This window comes from Zosterops lateralis (genome assembly GCF_965231275.1).
Source record: "Zosterops lateralis genome assembly, chromosome: 26".
Classification (NCBI taxonomy): Eukaryota; Metazoa; Chordata; class Aves; order Passeriformes; family Zosteropidae; genus Zosterops; species Zosterops lateralis.
This window is the reverse complement of record NC_139786.1, coordinates 3,846,280-3,864,784: the sequence shown is the minus strand read 5'-3', so window position 1 is coordinate 3,864,784 and position 18,505 is coordinate 3,846,280. Positions and strand designations below refer to the sequence as shown.

General features: G+C 50.5%; 1 protein-coding gene across 1 annotated transcript; it reads right to left on the bottom strand.

The window, feature by feature from the left end:
• Positions 1–11,644: 11,644 nt before the first annotated feature.
• On the bottom strand, positions 11,645–15,828 carry BTG2 (BTG anti-proliferation factor 2). Its single transcript, XM_083878313.1, has 2 exons — positions 15,605–15,828; positions 11,645–12,296 (listed from the first exon to the last, which is right to left on the bottom strand). Exons 1-2 carry the CDS (start codon positions 15,762–15,764, stop codon positions 11,938–11,940), a joined length of 519 nt encoding a protein of 172 aa, XP_083734439.1. The 5' UTR covers positions 15,765–15,828; the 3' UTR covers positions 11,645–11,937.
• Between the last annotated feature and the right edge of the window lie 2,677 nt (positions 15,829–18,505).

The following is an 18,505-nucleotide window of genomic DNA, read 5'->3' as shown; positions in this document are numbered from 1 at the left end:
GCTCCAGAACAGCCCGGGGATGGGGATGGGGTGGGAATTTGAAAGGAATGGGAATGAGGATGGGGTGGGATGGGATGGGAATGAGGATGGGAATGGGAATGAGGATGGGAATGAGGATGGGACGGAGATGGGATGGGAATGGGATGGGAGTGGGAATGGGATGGGAGTGGGGATGGAATAGGGTGGGGATGGGATTGAATAGGGTGGGATGGGAATGGGACCAGGATGGAGATGGGATGGAGTGGGGTGGGAATGGGGATGGAATGAAGATGGGATGGGGATGGGACCAGGATGGAGATGGGATGGGGATGGGAGTGGGGTGGGATGGGGATGAGCATGGGAATGAGACCAGGATGGGGATGGGATGGGGAATGGAGATGGAAATAGGGATGGAACCAGGATGGAGATGGGGATGGGGATGGGATGGGGATAGGACGGGACTGGGATGGGGATGAGGATGGGATGGGAATGGGACCAGGATGGAGATGGGATGGCAGTGGGGATGGGGATGGGAATTTGAATGGGATGGGGATGGGATGGGGTGGGATGGGGATGAACATGGGAATGAGACCAGGATGCAGATGGAATGGGGAATGGAGATGGAAATAGGGATGGGACCAGGATGGAGATGGGATGTGAATGGGGATAGGAATGGGAACGGGATGGGGATGGGACCAGGATGAAGCTGGGGATGGGGATGGGATGGGGATGAGACAGGAATGGGGATGGGCCGGGCTCGGGGCTGCGCTGCTCCCCCCAGATACAGCAGCCTCAGCCACACCCCCGGCAGCACCAGATTGGCCCCAAAACCCCCGTCACACCCCAAAAACACCCAGGGCAGGAAACACCTGCAGGAGCCTCAGGGCGGTTTCGCCTCTCCAGCTGCAGCCCGGGGAGCCCCAAAATAAAAACCATCCCTGCCCCAAACCCCTCCTCCTCCCTGCTTGGAAAGGATCAGGGCTGAGGGGGGACGAGTTTGGGCAGGAAACTCCCGACCTGTTCAGCTCCACATCAGGAATAAAACAGAGCTGGGATTTTGGGATTTGGGGTCTCTCCATCCACTCTGGGAAGACACAAAGACCCCAAACACTTTGTGGGGTCCATGGGGAATGTCCTGCTCCCCACACTCCCCCCAGACACCATTTTGGGCTTAGAGGGGACAAGTTTGGGCAGGAAACTCCTGCTCTGCTCAGCTCCAAATTAGGAGTTAAATCGGAGCTGGGATTTTGGGATTTTGGCTCTTTCCATCCATTTTAGGAAGATGCAGAGCTCCCAAAGACTTTGTGGGGTCCATGGGGAATGTCCTGCTCCCCACACCCCACCCCAGTACCATTATTTTGGGATTGGGAGGGGAGATATTTGGGCAGGAAATTCCCAACCTGCTCAGCTCCACATCAGGAGTAAAATCGAGCTGGGATTTTGGGATTTGAGGTCTCTCCATCCACTCTGGGAAGATGCAGAGCTCCTCTCTGAGACCCCAAACACTTTGTGGGGTCCATGGGGAAAGTCCTGCTCCCCACATCCCCCCAGACACCATTTTGGGCTCAAGGGGGGACAAGTTTGGGCAGGAAACTCCTGCTCTGTTCAGCTCCACATCAGGAATAAAACAGAGCTGGGATTTTGGGGATTTTGGGATTTGGGGTCTCTCCATCCACTCTGGGAAGACACAGAGCTCCCCTCTGAGACCCCAAATACTTTGTGGGGTCCATGGGGAATGTCCTGCTCCCCACACCCCATCCCAGACAGTGTTTTGGGTTCAAGGGGGACAAATTTGGGCAGGAAATTCCCACTCTGCTCAGCTCCACATCAGGAGTAAAATGGAACTGGGTTTTTGGGCTCTTTCCACCCATTTTAGGAAAAACCCCCATTCCCCGAAGATGGAATTCTATGGGAACACTTTCCAGAAAGCCTGGAAAGGTCTGGCAGTGACGAAACCCCTGAGCTCACCCAGCTCAGGTATCTCCATCCTCCCAGCACAAAATAAAAAATAAATTAATGACGTGGCAATTAAAAATAGCAGCTCCATCACGAGCAGGGAGGGCCGGGGCTGTGCTGACTCCTCACCCTCCCCACACTGTCACTGGGGTATTTTTATCCTTGGGAACGACCCAAATTTCAGCTCCAGCCCCAAATACCAACCACGGGGCAGGGCTGGGAATGGGGAGGGCCTTGGCTCAGCCACATTGGGCTGAGTTTGAGCCCTAAACTACATTTTAAGAGAATTTACAGGGGTTTAATTCACCTGCCAGGCTCCCCATGATCATTCCCTCTACACCTCTATTTTAAGGACCTTGGCTCAACCAGCTTGTGCTGATTTTCAGCCCAAAACTCCATTTTTTATGGAATTTAGGAGGGTTTAATTCACCTGCCAGGTTCCCTGTAAATAACCATTCCCCTTACCTCCAGACATCCTTTAAGGGCCATGTGTTATTTTGCCCCCAAAACTCCCATTTTTATGGAGTTCAGGAGGGTTTAATTCACCTGCCAAGTTCCCTGTGACCATCCCCTCTCTACCAAACCTCTTTTAAAGGCCTTGTCTCAATCAGCTCGTGTTTATTTTCAGCCCAAAACTCCATTTTTATGGAATTCAGGTGTTTAATCCACCTGCCAATCTTCCTGTGACCATTCCCTCTATCTCCAGACCTCCTTTAAGGGCCTTGACTCAACAGCTTGTGCTGATTTTGAGTCCAAAACTCCCTTTTTATGGAATTTACAGGGGTTTAATTCACCTGCCAGGCTCCCTGTGACCATTCCCTCTACACCAAACCTTCTTTAAGGACCTCATCTCAATCAGCTAGTGTTTATTTTCAGCCCAAAACTCCCATTTTAGGGAATTTGGAAGGGTTTGATTCACCTGCCAGGCTCCCTGTGACCATTCCCTCTATCTCCAGACCTCCTTTAAGGACTTTGACTCAACCAGCTTCTGTTATTTTGAGCCCAAAACTCCATTTTAAATGGAATTCAGGAGGGTTTAATTCACCTGCCAGGCTCCCTGTGACCATTCCCTCTATCTCCAAAACTTCCTTTAAGGGCCTTGTGTTATTTTGAGCCCCAAACTCCATTTTTATGGAATTCAGGAGGGTTGGATTCACCTACCAAGCTCCCTGTGACCATTCCCTCTACACCAAACCTCCTTTAAGGACCTTGGCTCAATCAGCCTTGTGTTATTTGAGCCCAAAACTACATTTTTTAGTAGGATTTAGGAGGGTTGGATTCACCTACCAAGTTCCCTCTGAGCATTCCCTCTACATCAAAACTTCCTTAAAGGGCTTTGTGTTATTTTGGCCCTAAAACTCCATTTTTATGGAATTCAGGAGTATTTAATCCACCTGCAAATCTCCCTATGACCATCCCCTCCACACCAAACCTCCTTTAAGCCCCTTGACCCACCCAGGCTGTGTTATTTCAGCCCCAAACTCCCATTTTATGGAATTTGGGAGGGTTTAATTCACCTGCCAGGCTCCCTGTGACCATTCCCTCTACACCAAACCTTCTTTAAGGACCTCATCTCAATCAGCTAGTGTTTATTTTCAGCCCAAACCTCCCATTTTAGGGAATTTGGAAGGGTTTGATTCACCTGCCAGGCTCCCTGTGACCATTCCCTCTATCTCAAGACCTCCTTTAAGGACTTTGACTCAACCAGCTTCTGTTATTTTGAGCCCAAAACTCCATTTTAAATGGAATTCAGGAGGGTTTAATTCACCTGCCAGGCTCCCTGTGACCATTCCCTCTATCTCCAAAACTTCCTTTAAGGGCCTTGTGTTATTTTGAGCCCCAAACTCCATTTTTATGGAATTCAGGAGGGTTGGATTCACCTGCCAGGCTCCCTGTGACCATTCCCTCTATCTCCAAACCTCCTTTACAGACCTTGACCCAACCAACCCATGTTATTTCAGCCCAAAACTCCCCTTTTATAGGATTTGGGAGGGTTTAATTCACCTGCAAATCTCCCTATGACCATCCCCTCCACACCAAACCTCCTTTAAGCCCCTTGACCCAACCAGGCTGTGTTATTTCATCCCCAAACTCCCATTTTGAGGGTTTGGGAGCCTTTGAAGCAGGAGGTGACTCAGGGTGACTCTGCAGCCCGGCCCTGCCCCAGCCCTGTTGCACAAGAGGCTGCAGAGATAATTTTTGGGTGTGTTGGTGGAGACCGAGCAAGGGCTGAGCTCAAAAAAAAAAAAAAAAAAAGAAAAGTAGAGGAGAGGTTGTGAGACAGCTCCTGAATCCACCCAGGGATTGTTTTGGGGAGGAGGAGGTTGGTGACCTGCGGGTGAGAGGGGAAAGGGCTGTGCCCACCTCAGGTGTCCTCACTCACAGGGAGCCTGGCAGGTGAATTAAACACTCCTGGATTCCATAAAAATGGGAGTTTTGGGGCCAAAATAAACACAAACTGTTGAGTCAAGGTCCCTAAAGGAGGTTTGGGGTAGAGGGAATGGTCACACAAAGCTTGGAAGGTGAATCCAACCCTCCTGAATTCCATAAAAAAAGGAGTTTGGGGCCAAAATAAACACAAACTGTTGAGTCAAGGTCCTTAAAAAAGGTTTGGTGTAGAGGGAATGGTCACACAAAGCTTGGAAGGTGAATCCAACCCTCCTGAATTCCACAAAAAAAAAAAGGGAGTTTTGGGCTCAAAATAACACAAAGTTCTTAAAGGAGGTTTGGTATAGAGGGAATGGTCACAGGGAGTTTGGCAGGTGAACTAAACCCTCCCAAATCCCATTTAAAAAATGGACTTTGGGGCCAAAATAACAAGCTGATTGAGTCATGGCCCTTAAAGGAAGTCTGGAGTAGAGGGATGGGCACAGGGAGGTGGCAGGTGAATCCAACCCTCTTGAATCTCATTAAAAAATGGAGTTTTGGGCTGAAAATCAGCACAAACTGGTTGAGTCAAGGTCCTTAAAGGAGGTTTGGAGATAGAGGGAATGGTCACAGGGAGCTTGGCAGGTGAATTAAATGCTCCTAAATACCATTAAAAAAGGAGTTTGGGGGCCAAAATAACACACGGCCCTTAATGAAAGTTTGGTGGTAGAGGGGATGGTCACAGGGAGCCTGGCAGGTGAACTAAACCCCTGTAAATTCCATAAAAATGGACTTTGGGGCCAAAATAAGCTGATTGACTCACGGCCCTTAAAGGAAGTTCCTGCAGAGGGAATGGTCACAGGGAGCCTGGGAGGTGAATTAAACACTCCTAAATACCATAAAAAAGGGAGTTTTGGGGCCAAAATAACACACGGCCCTTAAAGAAAGTTTGATGGTAGACGGGATGGTCACAGGGAGCCTGGCAGGTGAACTAAACCCTTGTAAATTCCATAAAAATGGGAATTTTGGGCTCAAAATAACACAAAGCCCTTAAAAGAGGTCTGGAGGTAGAGGGAATTATCACAGGGAATTTTGCAGGTGGACTAAACCCTCCCAAAACCCATAAAAAGGGACTTTTGGGCCAAAATAACACAAGGTGATTGAGTCACGGCCCTTAAAGGAAGTCTGGAGTAGAGGGATGGGCACAGGGAGGTGGCAGGTTAATCCAACCCTCCTGAATTCCAAAATAAAAGGAGTTTTGGGCTGAAAATAACACAAGCTGTTGAGTCAAGGTTCTTAAAGGAGTTTTGGTGTAGAGGGAATGGTCACACAAAGCTTGGAAGGTGAATCCAACCCTCCTGAATTCCATAAAAATGGACTTTTGGGCCAAAATAACACAAGGTGATGAGTCAAGGTCCTTAAAGGAAGTTGCTGCAGAGGGATGGGCACAGGGAGGTGGCAGGTTAATCCAACCCTCTTGAATCTCATAAAAAAATGTAGTTTTGGGCTCAAAATCAGCACAAGCTAGTTGAGTCAAGGTCTGTAAAGGAAGTTTGGCGTAGAGGGAATGGTCACACAAAGCTTGGAAGGTGAATCCAACCCTCCCAAATCCCATAAAAAAAGGAGTTTGGGGCCAAAATAACACAAGGTGATGAGTCAAGGTCCTTAAAGGAAGTTGCTGCAGAGGGAATGGGCATAGGGAGGCGGCAGGTGAATCCAAACCTCCTAAATCCCATAAAAAACCCCCATAATTTTGGGCTCAAAATCAGCCCAAGCTGGTCGAGGCCAGGTCTCTGATGTTCTGGTGGCACTGGGGGTGTCCCAGCCTGGCAGGGGGTCCCAGCTCTCCTTTCCTCCCCCTCCCCAAAGAGGAGCTGCCGTGACTCAGCCCCGGCTGTTTCTGGGGTGACAGAGCCCAAACTCCCCATCCCTGCCCCAAGGCCACTGACCCCTCACCTCCCTCACCCCGGGAGGTCACAGAGGGCACCTCAACTCCCAAAATCCCCATTGAACATCCCCCAGGATCGGGGACGGGGAGATGGGTAAGGTTTTTAACACGAGATGGTTTAAAGGTCAGATCTTGACGCCCTTTGAAAGGTTTTTTTTTGGAATCAGTGATGATTGTTGTGCCCTGGGAGGGAACAGGGAAGAGCAGTGACAATATCCCTCAGGCAGGTGAAGTTTAGAGCCTTTAACTCCCATTAAATTTGGGGTTTAAAGCCCCAAATCCTAAAGAACACCCTATTAAGACCTTTAGCTGCCACTAAATTTGGGGTTTAAAGCCCAAACCCCAAATAATTCCCTTTGGAGGGTTTCTTGGGGAAACTACAGGTGTTTGTTGTGCTCTGGGGATGAACAGGGAAGAACAGTGAGAAGAAATATCCTGGGAAAAGCTCCATCCCAGCAAAAAAAATAGAGTTTAGGACCTTTAACTCCCATTAAATTTGAGGTTTAAAGCCCAAATCCTACAGAACACTCTCTGAAGGGTTTCTGGGGGAACCAGTGGTGTCTGTAGTGCTCTGGGAGAGGAAGAAGAGCAGTGACAATATCCCTCAGGCAGGTGGAGTTTGGGGCCTTTAACTCCCAATAAATTTGGATTTTAAAGCCCAAAATCCTAAAGAACACCCTATTAAGACCTTTAGCTGCCACTAAATTTGGGGTTTAAAGCCCAAACCCCAAATAATTCCCTTTGGAGGGTTTCTTGGGGAACCAGTGCTGTTTGTAGTGCTCTGAGAAGGGACATCCCAGGAAATTATCCTTCCCAGCAAAAAAAATGGAATTTAGGACCTTTAATTCCCAATAAATTTGGGGTTTAAAGGCCAAACCCCAAATAATTCCCTTTGGAGGCTTTCTTGGGGAAACTACAGGTGTTTGTTGTGCTCTGGGGAGGGAGGGAGAAGAGCAATGAGAAGGGATATCCCAGGAAAAGCTCCATCCCAGCAAAAAAAAAGGAGTTTAGGGCCTTTAACTCCCATTAAATTCAGGGTTTAAAGCTCAAAATCCTAAAGAACACCTTATTAAGGCCTTTAGGTCCCAATAATTTTGGGTTTTAAAGGCCAAACCCTAAATAATTCCCTTTGGAGGGTTTCTTGGAGAAACTACAGGTGTTTGTTGTGCTCTGGGAAGGAACAAGGAAGAGCAATGAAAAGGGATATCCTGGGAAAAGCTCCATCCCAGCAAAAAAAAATGGAATTTAGGGCCTTTAATTCCTGTTAAATTTGGGGTTTAAAGGCCAAACCCCAAAGATTTCCACTCTAAACCCCTGAGAGCCTGGAGGAGGAGCAGGGCAGGACACTCTGAGCCTGCTGTGAGTCATTCCCGGCCGGAATTCCAGGAGTTTGGATGGTCAGAGTGCTGAGTCAGCAGATTCTTCCTGCATTCCCTTTGAGTGACTCAGGCAGGAAATTCAGAGTCAGCCCCATAAATGTTCCCAGTTTGGGGTTTTGGGGCTGAAATCATCCCAAATGTGAGGTCCCAGGTAGGAGAGGCAGCCTGGGGAACGATGCTACAATGAGGTTTTTATTAAAGTTATTAATTAATTAAAAAAAAAAAGCAACACGGGGGGGGTCTGTACATGGGGGTATAAAATGTTGCTGTACATGAGGAAGCAGCCACTCCCCTCCTCCCAGTCCTCGGGGAATTTTTCAGCATTTTTACCAAAAAAAAAGGAAATAAAAGGAAAAAAAAAAAATAAAAGCAAAAAAAAAAAAAAAAAAAAAAAAAAAAACCAATAAAAAAAACCAAACAAAAACCAAACAAAAACCAAAAAAAGAAAAAGAAAAAACAAACAAAAAAAAACCCAAAAAAACCCCAAAAACCCCCAAACATAAACCCACCAAAAAAAAAAAAAACCAACCCCAAAAAACAAACAAACAAAAAAATAATTAAAAAAAACAAACCCAAAAGGAAAAAAAAAAATCACAAAAAAATTAAATAAAACAAAACAAAAAAACCCAAAAAAAAAAAAAAAAAATAAATGAAACAAAAAACCCCCCAAAAAAACCCCCAAAGCCCCCAAAAACATAAAAAAAACCCCCCAAACAAAACAAAATCCACAAATAAAATCCCCACAAAAAACAAAACAAAAAAACCCCAAAGAAACAAAAAAAACCCCTAAAATAAAACAAAAAAAAATACAAAAAGTGAATAAAAAAAAAAAGAAAATAAAAAGAAAATAAGAAAAAAAAAAAGGAAAAAAAAAAAGGAAAAAAAAAAAAGAAAGAAAAAAGCAGGTCCCGTTCAACAGTCCAGCTTAATTAAAAAAAAAAAAAATTAAAATAAAATAAAAAAAATAATAATAATGACAGAAAACCCCCTCAAAATCCACATCACAACAGGCTCGGAGGCTGAAAAGGCAACAAGAGCAACACGAATTCACAGCTTTTTGTGTCACCAGCTACAGAGAGAAGTGGATTCTACCCAAATTCTGTTGGTTTTGAAGCTTAAAAAACACCCAAAAAAATAAAAATAAAAATAAAGACACGTTGGACACGAGGCTCCTCCACCCCCAGGAAGAGAACGAGGCTGGTTTTGGTTTTGGGGTTTTTTTTAATTTTGGTGGGAGATTTTTTTTCTGGGAATAAATCAAATTTTTTTTGATTGAGTGTGAGTTTCTCCACAGCAGGAAGGGGAAAAATGAGGAAATCCCCTTCCACAAAAAAAAAAAAAAAAAAATTATAAAAAAAATCACTGAGATTTCTTTTCATGGAAAAGGGAATTTTGGGGGGTTTTTTATTTATTTTTGAAGCAGGAAGTGTCACCTATTGCACAAAAGCTCCCCCAGTGCCTCATTCCTGCTCTGCTGACGTGAGAAACTCCACGAAAAGGGAAGTGATGCAACTCCAGGCTCTGTCTCAGCACAAACAACAGCCTGACATTTAAAAAAAAACTAAAAAAAATAAAAATATTTGAGACTCAAAGCTGATTTTCCAGTTCTGGACTTGACAAATAAAAAAAAAAATCTGAATTTTCAAAGTCAAGGCTGGGTTATTTAATGTATTAAAGAACCAGCGAGAGTTTCCTTCCTCTCCCAGAGAATTCAGGATTTGGAAAATCTATTGCACAAATGTCTGAGAACTTGAATCAGCACAGAAAATAAATCTGGGGTGGATTTTTTTTTTTTTATTTATTTTTTTTTTTTTTTTTGGCCAGGTCAGGAAAAAAAGGGGAAGGTTTAGCTGAGAGAAAAAAAAAAAAAAAAAAAAAATCTGGGAAGTTTTGCTACAACTAAAAACATCCACGTCCCAATTTCCTTTTCCCGGGGGGTGGGGAAAAGGGAGGGGATGTGGGAATATCCCAGAAAATTCTCTTTTCCAGCTGCCAGGAGGAGTTTAGGGCTTTTAGCTGCCGTTAAATTTGGGGGTTTAGAGGCCAAATCCCAAATAAAACTCTGGGAGCACAAAAGGAAACAAGAGCAGGAATTTAAAATTGTGCAAAAATAAGTTTTTTTTGTTACCAAAGGGATGAGACCCCAAATCCCTTTTCTGAGGGAAGTGCTGTGGGTTTAAAAACCAACATCAGGACCCCAAAAGACACCTGAACAATCCCACAAGAGCAGGGAGGAAAAAAAGGTTCTTGTGGGGTTTTTTTAACCCCAAAAGGTCCAGGTTTGGGGAGAAAAGGAGAAAAAAAACCTGAAGAATCCCACACAGGGAGGAAAAAAACTCCCCAAAAGGTTCTTGTGGGGTCCCCAAGGCTCTTGTGGGGTTTTTTTTGAACCCCAAAAGTTCCAAGTTTGGGAGAAAAGGAGAAAAAACCACCTGAACAATCCCAGAAAGGGAGGAAAAAACTCCCCAAAAGGTTCTTGTGGGGTTTTTTTGAATCCCAAAAGCTCCAAGTTTGGGGAAAAAAGGAGAAAAAAACCACCTGAAGAATCCCACACAGGGAGGAAAAAAACTCCCCAAGGTTCTTGTGGGGTCCTCAAGGTTCTTATGGGGTTTTTTTAAACCCTGAAAGCTCCAAGTTTGGGGAGAAAAAAAACACCTTAAGAATCCCACACAGGGAGGAAAAAAACTCCCCAAGGTTCTTGTGGGGTCCCCAAGGTTCTTATGGGGTTTTTTGAACCCCAAAAGGTCCAGGTTTGGGGAGAAAAGGAGAAAAAAAACCTGAAGAATCCCACACAGGGAGAAACAACTCCCCAAAAGGTTCTTATGGGGTTTTTTTGAACCCCAAAAGCTCCAGGATTGAGGAGGAGAAAAAACCACCTGAACAATCCCACAGAGGGAGGAAAAAAACTCCCCAAAAGGTTCTTGTGGGGTTTTTTTGAACCCTGAAAGGTCCAGGTTTGGGGAGAAAAGGAGAAAAAAAACACCTGAACAATCCCACAGAGGGAGGAAAAACTCCCCAAGGTTCTTGTGGGGTCCCCAGGGTTCTTGTGGGGTTTTTTTAAACCCTGAAAGCTCCAAGTTTGGGGAGAAAAAAAACACCTTAAGAATCCCACACAGGGAGGAAAAAAACTCCCCAAAAGGTTCTTGTGGGGTTTTTTTAAACCCTGAAAGCTCCAGGTTTGGGGAGAAAAGGAGAAAAAAAACCTGAAGAATCCCACACAGGGAGAAACAACTCCCCAAAAGGTTCTTATGGGGTTTTTTTGAACCCCAAAACCTCCAGGATTGAGGAGGAGAAAAAACCACCTGAACAATCCCACAGAGGGAGGAAAAAAACTCCCCAAAAGGTTCTTGTGGGGTTTTTTTAAACCCTGAAAACTCCAGGTTTGGGGAGAAAAGGCAGCAAAAAGGGGGTGTCAGGCACCAACAGGACAAGGGGTGGCTCCAGCTCTTTGGGAGAGGAGGTGACAACACCAGGATGGGGACACACACACACACACACACACACACACAGAGGCCACCAGGGCTGGGCTGAGCACGAAATTTGGGATTCACAGCTGGTCCTGGGAAGGTCTGGAGAACTTTTCTCCGCGTGGTGACACAGCAGGGGACCGGCAGCACCAGGAAACGTCCCCTCAGTGCCACCACAAACCGCCCTGGGGACACTCCCAGGGCTGGCTGCACCTGGAGGTGACGTGGAAGGGTTGGGGACAAAGCTTGGCAGAAAATCAGAACACATCAAACCACGAGGAGGATCCCAGTTGTCCCCAAGGTCACCCAGCCCCGAGGTGACACCAAATCCAGGCCCCAGAGAGGTCACAGCACAAACAGCAGGACGGTGACAAAAGTGACAACTCAACCAACAACAGCTTCACCCCCTCATCATCCATCCTCCATTCCAGGCTTCTCCAAGGTGAGCCCCAAAAAAAAATCACCATCCAACATTAATTTAGGTAGATCTCAGCTTCACAATAACAATAAAAAAACCAAAAAAACAAACTCACGAGGTCAAAACCAGCTTTTAGAAAAGGCACCTGGGGCACCGCCTTCGGCTCAAGGGCGGCGCCCGACGTTTTAATTTTGGATTTTTGGTTTTTTTTTTTTTTTTTTTTCCTCCTTTTTTGTTTCGTTTTCTAAAAAATATAAATAGCTCTTCATCTTAAAAATAGATCCTCAGCTTGAGGTATTACAGTAGCCTGTGTCTTGGCAGTGTAAGGACAGAGAGGAGAATTATTATTATTATTATTATTTTTTTTCCTATGTTTTTTTGGAGTTTTTTGGGCCGGGAAGGAAGGGAGGTTTTTTTTTTTTTCTAACTGGAGACAGTCATGATGTAGTTTTTGGAAGGGCTGGCACGGCCCAACATCATCTGGTTCTTGCAGGTGAGCATCCCTCCGTAAGAACCGGGCTGCTGATGGTGGTGATGCTGATGAGGTTTGGCTTCGTACAGGACACAGATAGATCCGTCCTCCCCGATCCTGTAGGAAACCTCGTAGGGGTCCACCCAGAGGGTGAGCTCGCTGGGCAGCAGCTGGTACAGCTGGGGCAGGCTCAGTCCGATGTGCCCCGCGGCACGGCTGATCAGAGGGTCCATGCGGTGGTTGATGCGGATGCAGCGGTACCCGGAGCCTTTCGAGGGTTTCTCGGGGAACCAGTGGTGTCTGTAGTGCTCTGGGGAGGGAAAAGGGAGAGCAGTGAGATGAAATATCCTGGGAAAGGCTGCATCCCACAAAAAAAAAATTAAAAAAATGGAGTTTAGGGCCTTAGTTTCCACCAAATTTGGAGTTTAGAGGTTAAATCCTAAAGAACACCCCATGAAGGGTTTCTCAGGGAACCAGTGGTGTCTGTAGCGCTCTGCAGGGGGAGAAGGGAGAGCAGTGAGAAGATATATCCCAGGAAAGGGTCCATCGTAGCAAAAATATAGAGTTTAGGGTCTTTAGTTCTCATTAAATGTGAGGTTTAAAGGCCAAATCCCAAAAACGACCTAAACTACGCCCTTGGGTTTTAAAGTCCAAACCCTAAAAAACACCCCATGAAGGGTTTCTTGGGGAACCAGTGGTGTCTGTAGTGCTCTGCGGGGGGAAAAAGAACAACAGTGAGAAGATATATCCCGGGAAAGGCTTGTTCATAGCAAGAAAATGGAGTTTAGGGTCTTTAGTTCTCATTAAATTTGGGGTTTAAAGGCTAAATCCTAAAGAACGCCCTTCAAAGGGTTTCTTGGGGAACCAGTGGTGTCTGTAGTGCTCTGGGGAGGGAGAAAGGAGAGTAGTGAGCAGAATTATCTCGGGAAAGGATCCATTGTAGCAAAAATATGGAGTTTAGGGTCTTCAGTTCTCATTAAATGTGAGATTTAAAGGCCAAATCCCAAAAACAACCTAAATGACACCCTTTGGAGGGTTTCTCGGGGAACCAGTGGTGTTTGTAGTGCTCTGCCAAGGGAAAAGAGAGAGCAGTGAGAAGAATTATCCTGAAAAAGGCTCCTTCGTGACAAAAAAAATGGGAGTTTAGGGCCTTAGTTTCCACCAAATTTGGGGTTTGGAGGTCAAATCCTAAAGAACGCTCTTCAAAGGGTTTCTTAGGGAACCAGTGGTGTTTGCAGTGCTCTGGGGAGGGAGGGAGAAGAGCAGTGAGAAGAAATATCCCAAGAAAGGCTCGTTCATAGCAAAAATATGGAGTTCAGGGCCTTTAGTTCTCATTAAATCTGAGTTTTAAAGCCCAAACCCTAAAACACACCCCATGAAGGGTTTCTTGGGGAGCCAGTGGTGTCTGTAGTGCTCTGGGGAGGAAGAAGGCAGAGCAGTGAGCAGAATTATCCTGGGAAAGGGCCCATCATAGCAAAAATATGGAGTTTAGGATCTTTATTCCCATTAAATTTGGAGTTTAAAGGTCAAATGCTGAACAACCCCCTTTGAAGGGTTTCTCAGGAAACCAGCAGTGTTTGTTGTGCCCTGTGAGGGAACAGGGAAGAGCAGTGACAATATCCCTCAGGCAGGTGGAGTTTGGGGCCTTTAACTCACATTAAATTTGGGGTTTAAATCCCAAATCCTGAACAACCCCTTTAAAAGGGTTTCTCAGGGAACCAGTGGTGTTTGCAGCGCTCTGGAAGGGAGGGAGAAGAGCAGTGAGCAGGGATATCCCAGGAAAGGCTCTTTCCCAGCTGGCAGGGGGAGTTTAGGACCCTCAGCCACCACAAAATTTAGGGTTTAAAGTCCAAATCCTAAAGAACATCCTTTCGGTCCCATTAAACCTGGCGTTTAAAGGCCAAATCCCAAACACCACCAGGGCAGAGCCCCCCTGGAGCACTTTTGGAAAGGGACAGAGCACAGCAACAGGAATCAAACCGCACAAAAACCTTTGTCCCCAAGGGATGTGACCCCAAATCCCCTTCCCCAAGGGGAGGGGGCAGTGCTGGCAGCCCAGACCCCACTGCAGGGGCCTAGGGCTCCACAGGGGCAGCTGTTTGACCCCAAAACCCCCGGCAGGACCATTTGTGGGGCCGGGACTGGGGTGTCCGGGGCAGATAGAGGTATCGCCCACCCCAAGCTGCCCCAGCCCGGAGCCCGGAGCGCTCCGCCAGCCCTTATCGCCCCCGGCCGCCTCCCGCCGGGCCGATAACAGCCCGGGGACACCGGGAGGGGACCCCCACCCGCCCGGGGACACCGGCATGGGACACCGGGGGGTTTGGGATCAGTGGGGTGGTCTGTGGGGCCGGGACAGCCCGGACACACCGGGACAGCCCGAGCCCGGGGACACTGGGGAGCGCCCCGAGGGGACACCGGGTCCTGGAAGGGACATGGGGGGGCTTAGGAGGGACATCCGGACCCGGGAAGGGACAGCAGGTCCTGGAAGAAACACGGGAGCCACTCGGGAGGAACACAGGGGACACCAAGGAGGGACACCAGGTCCTGGAAGTGACACGGGAGCCACTCGGGAGGAACACAGGGGACACCAAGGAGGGACACTAGGTCCTGGAAGTGACACGGGAGCCACTCGGGAGGAACACAGGGGACACCAAGGAGGGACACTAGGTCCTGGAAGGGACATGGGGGTCCCAAGGAGGGACACCAGGACCCAGGGGCGACACAGGAGCCACCCAGGAGTGACACCAGGTCCTGGAGGGGACATGGGGACCCGGGAGGGGACACCAGGTCCTGGAAGAAAAACGGAGGGCACCAAGGAGGGACACCGGATCCCGGAGGGGACAATAGGTCCTGGAAGGAACACGGAGAACACCAAGGAGGGACACCAAGTCCTCAGATCAACAACGGGGGGTACTCGGGAGGCACACCAGGTCCTGGAAGGAGCACAGAGAGCACTCGAAGGGACACCAGGTCATGGAAGGCACACGGGGGGGGACACTCGAAGGGACAGCAGGTCCTGGAAGGAGCACAGGGAACACTCGAAGGGACGCCAGGTCCTGGAAGGCACACGGGGGAGCATTAGAAGGGACGCCAGGTCCTGGAAGGAGCACAGGGGGCACTCGAAGGGACACCAGGTCCTGGAAGGAGCACAGGGGGCACTCGAAGGGATATCAGGTCCTGGAAGGAGCACAGGGGGCACTCGAAGGGACAGCAGGTCCTGGAAGGAGCACAGGGGGCACTCGAAGGGACACCAGGTCCTGGAAGGCACACGGGGGAGCATTAGAAGGGACGCCAGGTCCTGGAAGGAGCACAGGGGGCACTCGAAGGGATATCAGGTCCTGGAAGGAGCACAGGGGGCACTCGAAGGGACAGCAGGTCCTGGAAGGAGCACAGGGGACACTCGGGAGGGACAGCAGGTCCTGGAAGGAGCACAGGGGACACTCGGGAGGGACAGCAGGTCCTGGAAGGAGCACAGGGGACACTCGGGAGGGACAGCAGGTCCTGGAAGGCACACGGGGAACACTCCAGAAGGACACCAGTGGGCTCCCGCTGCCGAGGGCTACAAGCAGAGCCCCGCTAAGCGTACAGCCCCTGCCCCGCTCTCCCCCCCGGCCTCACCTGTGAGCGCCTCCCGCAGCGCGCCGCCGAACACCTGCAGCTGCTGCTCGCTGACGCAGCCGCGCGTCCGCAGCAGGCCGGACACGAAGCCCACGGCGGCGGCGATCTCGGGCACCATGTCGGCGCGGGGCCCGCGGCGGTGGCCGTGGCGGTGGCTCATCCCGGGAATGGACGGACGGAGGGAAGGAAGGACGGGGAGAACAGCTCCGCTCCCCTCGGCGCCGCTCCCGCTCTGCGCCGCCGCCGCCTGCGCGCCCCGCTTATATAGGCCCGGCCCCGCGTGACGTCACGGCGCGGCCGCCGCGTTCCATTGGCCCCGGCCCCCGCCATGCAAATGAGGGAATGCAAATGCGCGGTATGCTAATGAGGGCTGAGCTCAGCGCGGTGACGTCACAAGGAAGAGAGGGGCGGTTGCCGGGGGGAGGAGCGGGGTGACCTGGGGGGGGCAGGGACAGACGGGGGGACACAGGGACAGGGGGGCAGGGACAGACAGGGGGGCAGGGACAGACGGGGGGACGGGGGGACAGGGACATAGGGACATAGAGACAGGGACACAGACATGGGGGGCAGGGACAGACAGGGGGACAGGGACAGACGGGGGGACGGGGGGACAGGGACATAGGGACAGACAGGGGGATAGGGACACAGGGACATAGAGACAGGGACACAGACATGGGGGGCAGGGACGGACAGGGGGACAGGGATATAGGGATTGGGGACAGGGACAGACAGGGGGACAGGGGGACAGGGACAGACAGGGGGACAGGGATATAGGGATTGGGGACAGGGACAGACAGGGGGACAGGGGGACAGGGACAGAGGGATGGGGGATAGGGACACAGGGATTGGGGACAGGGACACCACAGGGACACAGGGACAGGACAGGGACAAATAGGGGGACAGGGATACAGGGACAGATAGGGGGACGAGGGACAGAGGGATTGGGGACAGGAACACAGACACAGGGACAGGGGGACAGGGACACAGGGATGGGGGACAGGGACACTGACACAGGGACAGAGGGGATACAGGGACAGGGGGACAGAGACAGGACAGGGACAGGGGGCCAGGAACACAAGGACAGAGACAGGGGGACAGGGACACAGGGACAGGATGGGGGCACTGGGAAACAGGAACAGGGGGACAGGAGAGGGACACAGGGACAGGAACACAGGGACAGGGACACAGGGGTTTAGGGACAGGACAGGGACACAGACACAGGGACAGAGACAGGAGAGAGACACAAGGACAGGGGACACAGGAACAGAGACACGGGACACAGGGAGAGAGAGGGACACAAGGACTGGACAGGGACACAGGGGGACACGGACACAGGGACAGAGACACAGGGACAGGACAGGCACATAGGGACACAGGGACACAAGGACTGGACAGGGACACAAGGACAGGGGACACAGGGACAGGACAGGCACATAGGGACACAGGGACACAAGGGACTCAGCAAGGCCCCCGTGCAGGGGTTGGGGCTCCTGGGCAGCTGCCCTTGCTCAGAGTCCCCCACGAGCGGGGGGTGGATGGGGAAAGGGACCTTAGAGATGATCCAGTGCCACCCCCTGCCATGGGCAGGGACACCTTCCATTGTCCCAGGGTGCTCCAGCCTGGCCTTGGACACTTCCAGGGATTCTCTGGGCAGCTGTGCCAGGGCCTCCCCACCCTCTTGGGGAGGAATTCCGTCCCAATATCCAGCCTAAACCTTCCCTCTCTCAGTGTGAAGCCGTTCCCTGTGTCCTGTCCCTCCATCCCTCATCCCAAGCCCCTCTCCAGCTCTCCTGGACCCCCCTAGAAGAGGCTCCAAGCTCTTCCCATCCAGAAACCTCCTTCAAACGCCCTTTGCCACCCCCCGAACCCCCCTTTGCAGAGGAGGGCCCTTCCCAGCAGCATTTCCATCCCCAAATGTCCCTCCTCGAGTCACACCCGTGGATCCCTGTCCCTTGGGCAAAGCCAGGACCATCCCAGAGCTCCCTAAAGAAAGGAGAACTTCCCAAATGTCCCACGCAGGAGGTGAGAGGTGACAGTGCCACTCCCACCCCTGCCTGGAGGAGCCTTTGAGGTGAGGGCTGAGACCTTCCAGCCAAAATTTGGGCAGAGCAGGAGGAAGGACCAAAGGACGTGTCCTACCCTTGGGGGGGAATCAGGACAAGCCAAGGCAAGCGGGGATGGGACAGAACACGGAGGCTCCAGGTGCTCCCAGGTGCTCCCAGGTGCTCCCAGGCAGCCCAGGAGGAGGGACAGGAGGAGCCCTGATGCTGTGGGAGATGAAGGAGCACCTGGGAGCCACCACAAGCCCGCAGCTGGCCCAGCTGGCCCTGCCACGCTGCCCCAGAGAGCTCCTGCAGAAACTGGCCCCGAGCTACAGAGCAGTGGGAGGCCCAGCCCTGGGCTTTGATCAGCCATGGGAGAGTTGCTATCAAGGGCAGGACTGGGATCCTGCAGGAATATTCCCTGGCAGAGAAGCCGGGGTTGTTCCAAGCCATTGCCTGGCAGCCTCCTCCAGCACCGGGGGAGGACCCAAAGCCACAGCTCTGCTCTGATCCCCAGGAAAACGCCCTCTCCTCCTGGCTGGGGCCTCATTTGGCAACTCCACGAGCTGCTGGAATGAGCCAGGGCAGGGAAGGAGCTCTGGAGGCTCTGCCGTGCCCATGGAGCTGCTCCTGGGGCAGGAGGAGCAGCACAGGGCCCTGCCAGCACATCCCACCCTCTGGGGCTGCTCCTGACCCTTCCTGGCTCCTGTCCCACTGGGAAACTATCCTGGATTTGCTGACCCTTGTGGTCCTGTCCCACTGGGAAACTATCCTGGATTTGCTGGCCCTTGGGGTCCTGTCCCACTGGGAAACTATCCTGGATTTCTGACTCTTAGGGTCCTGTCCCACTGGGAATTAT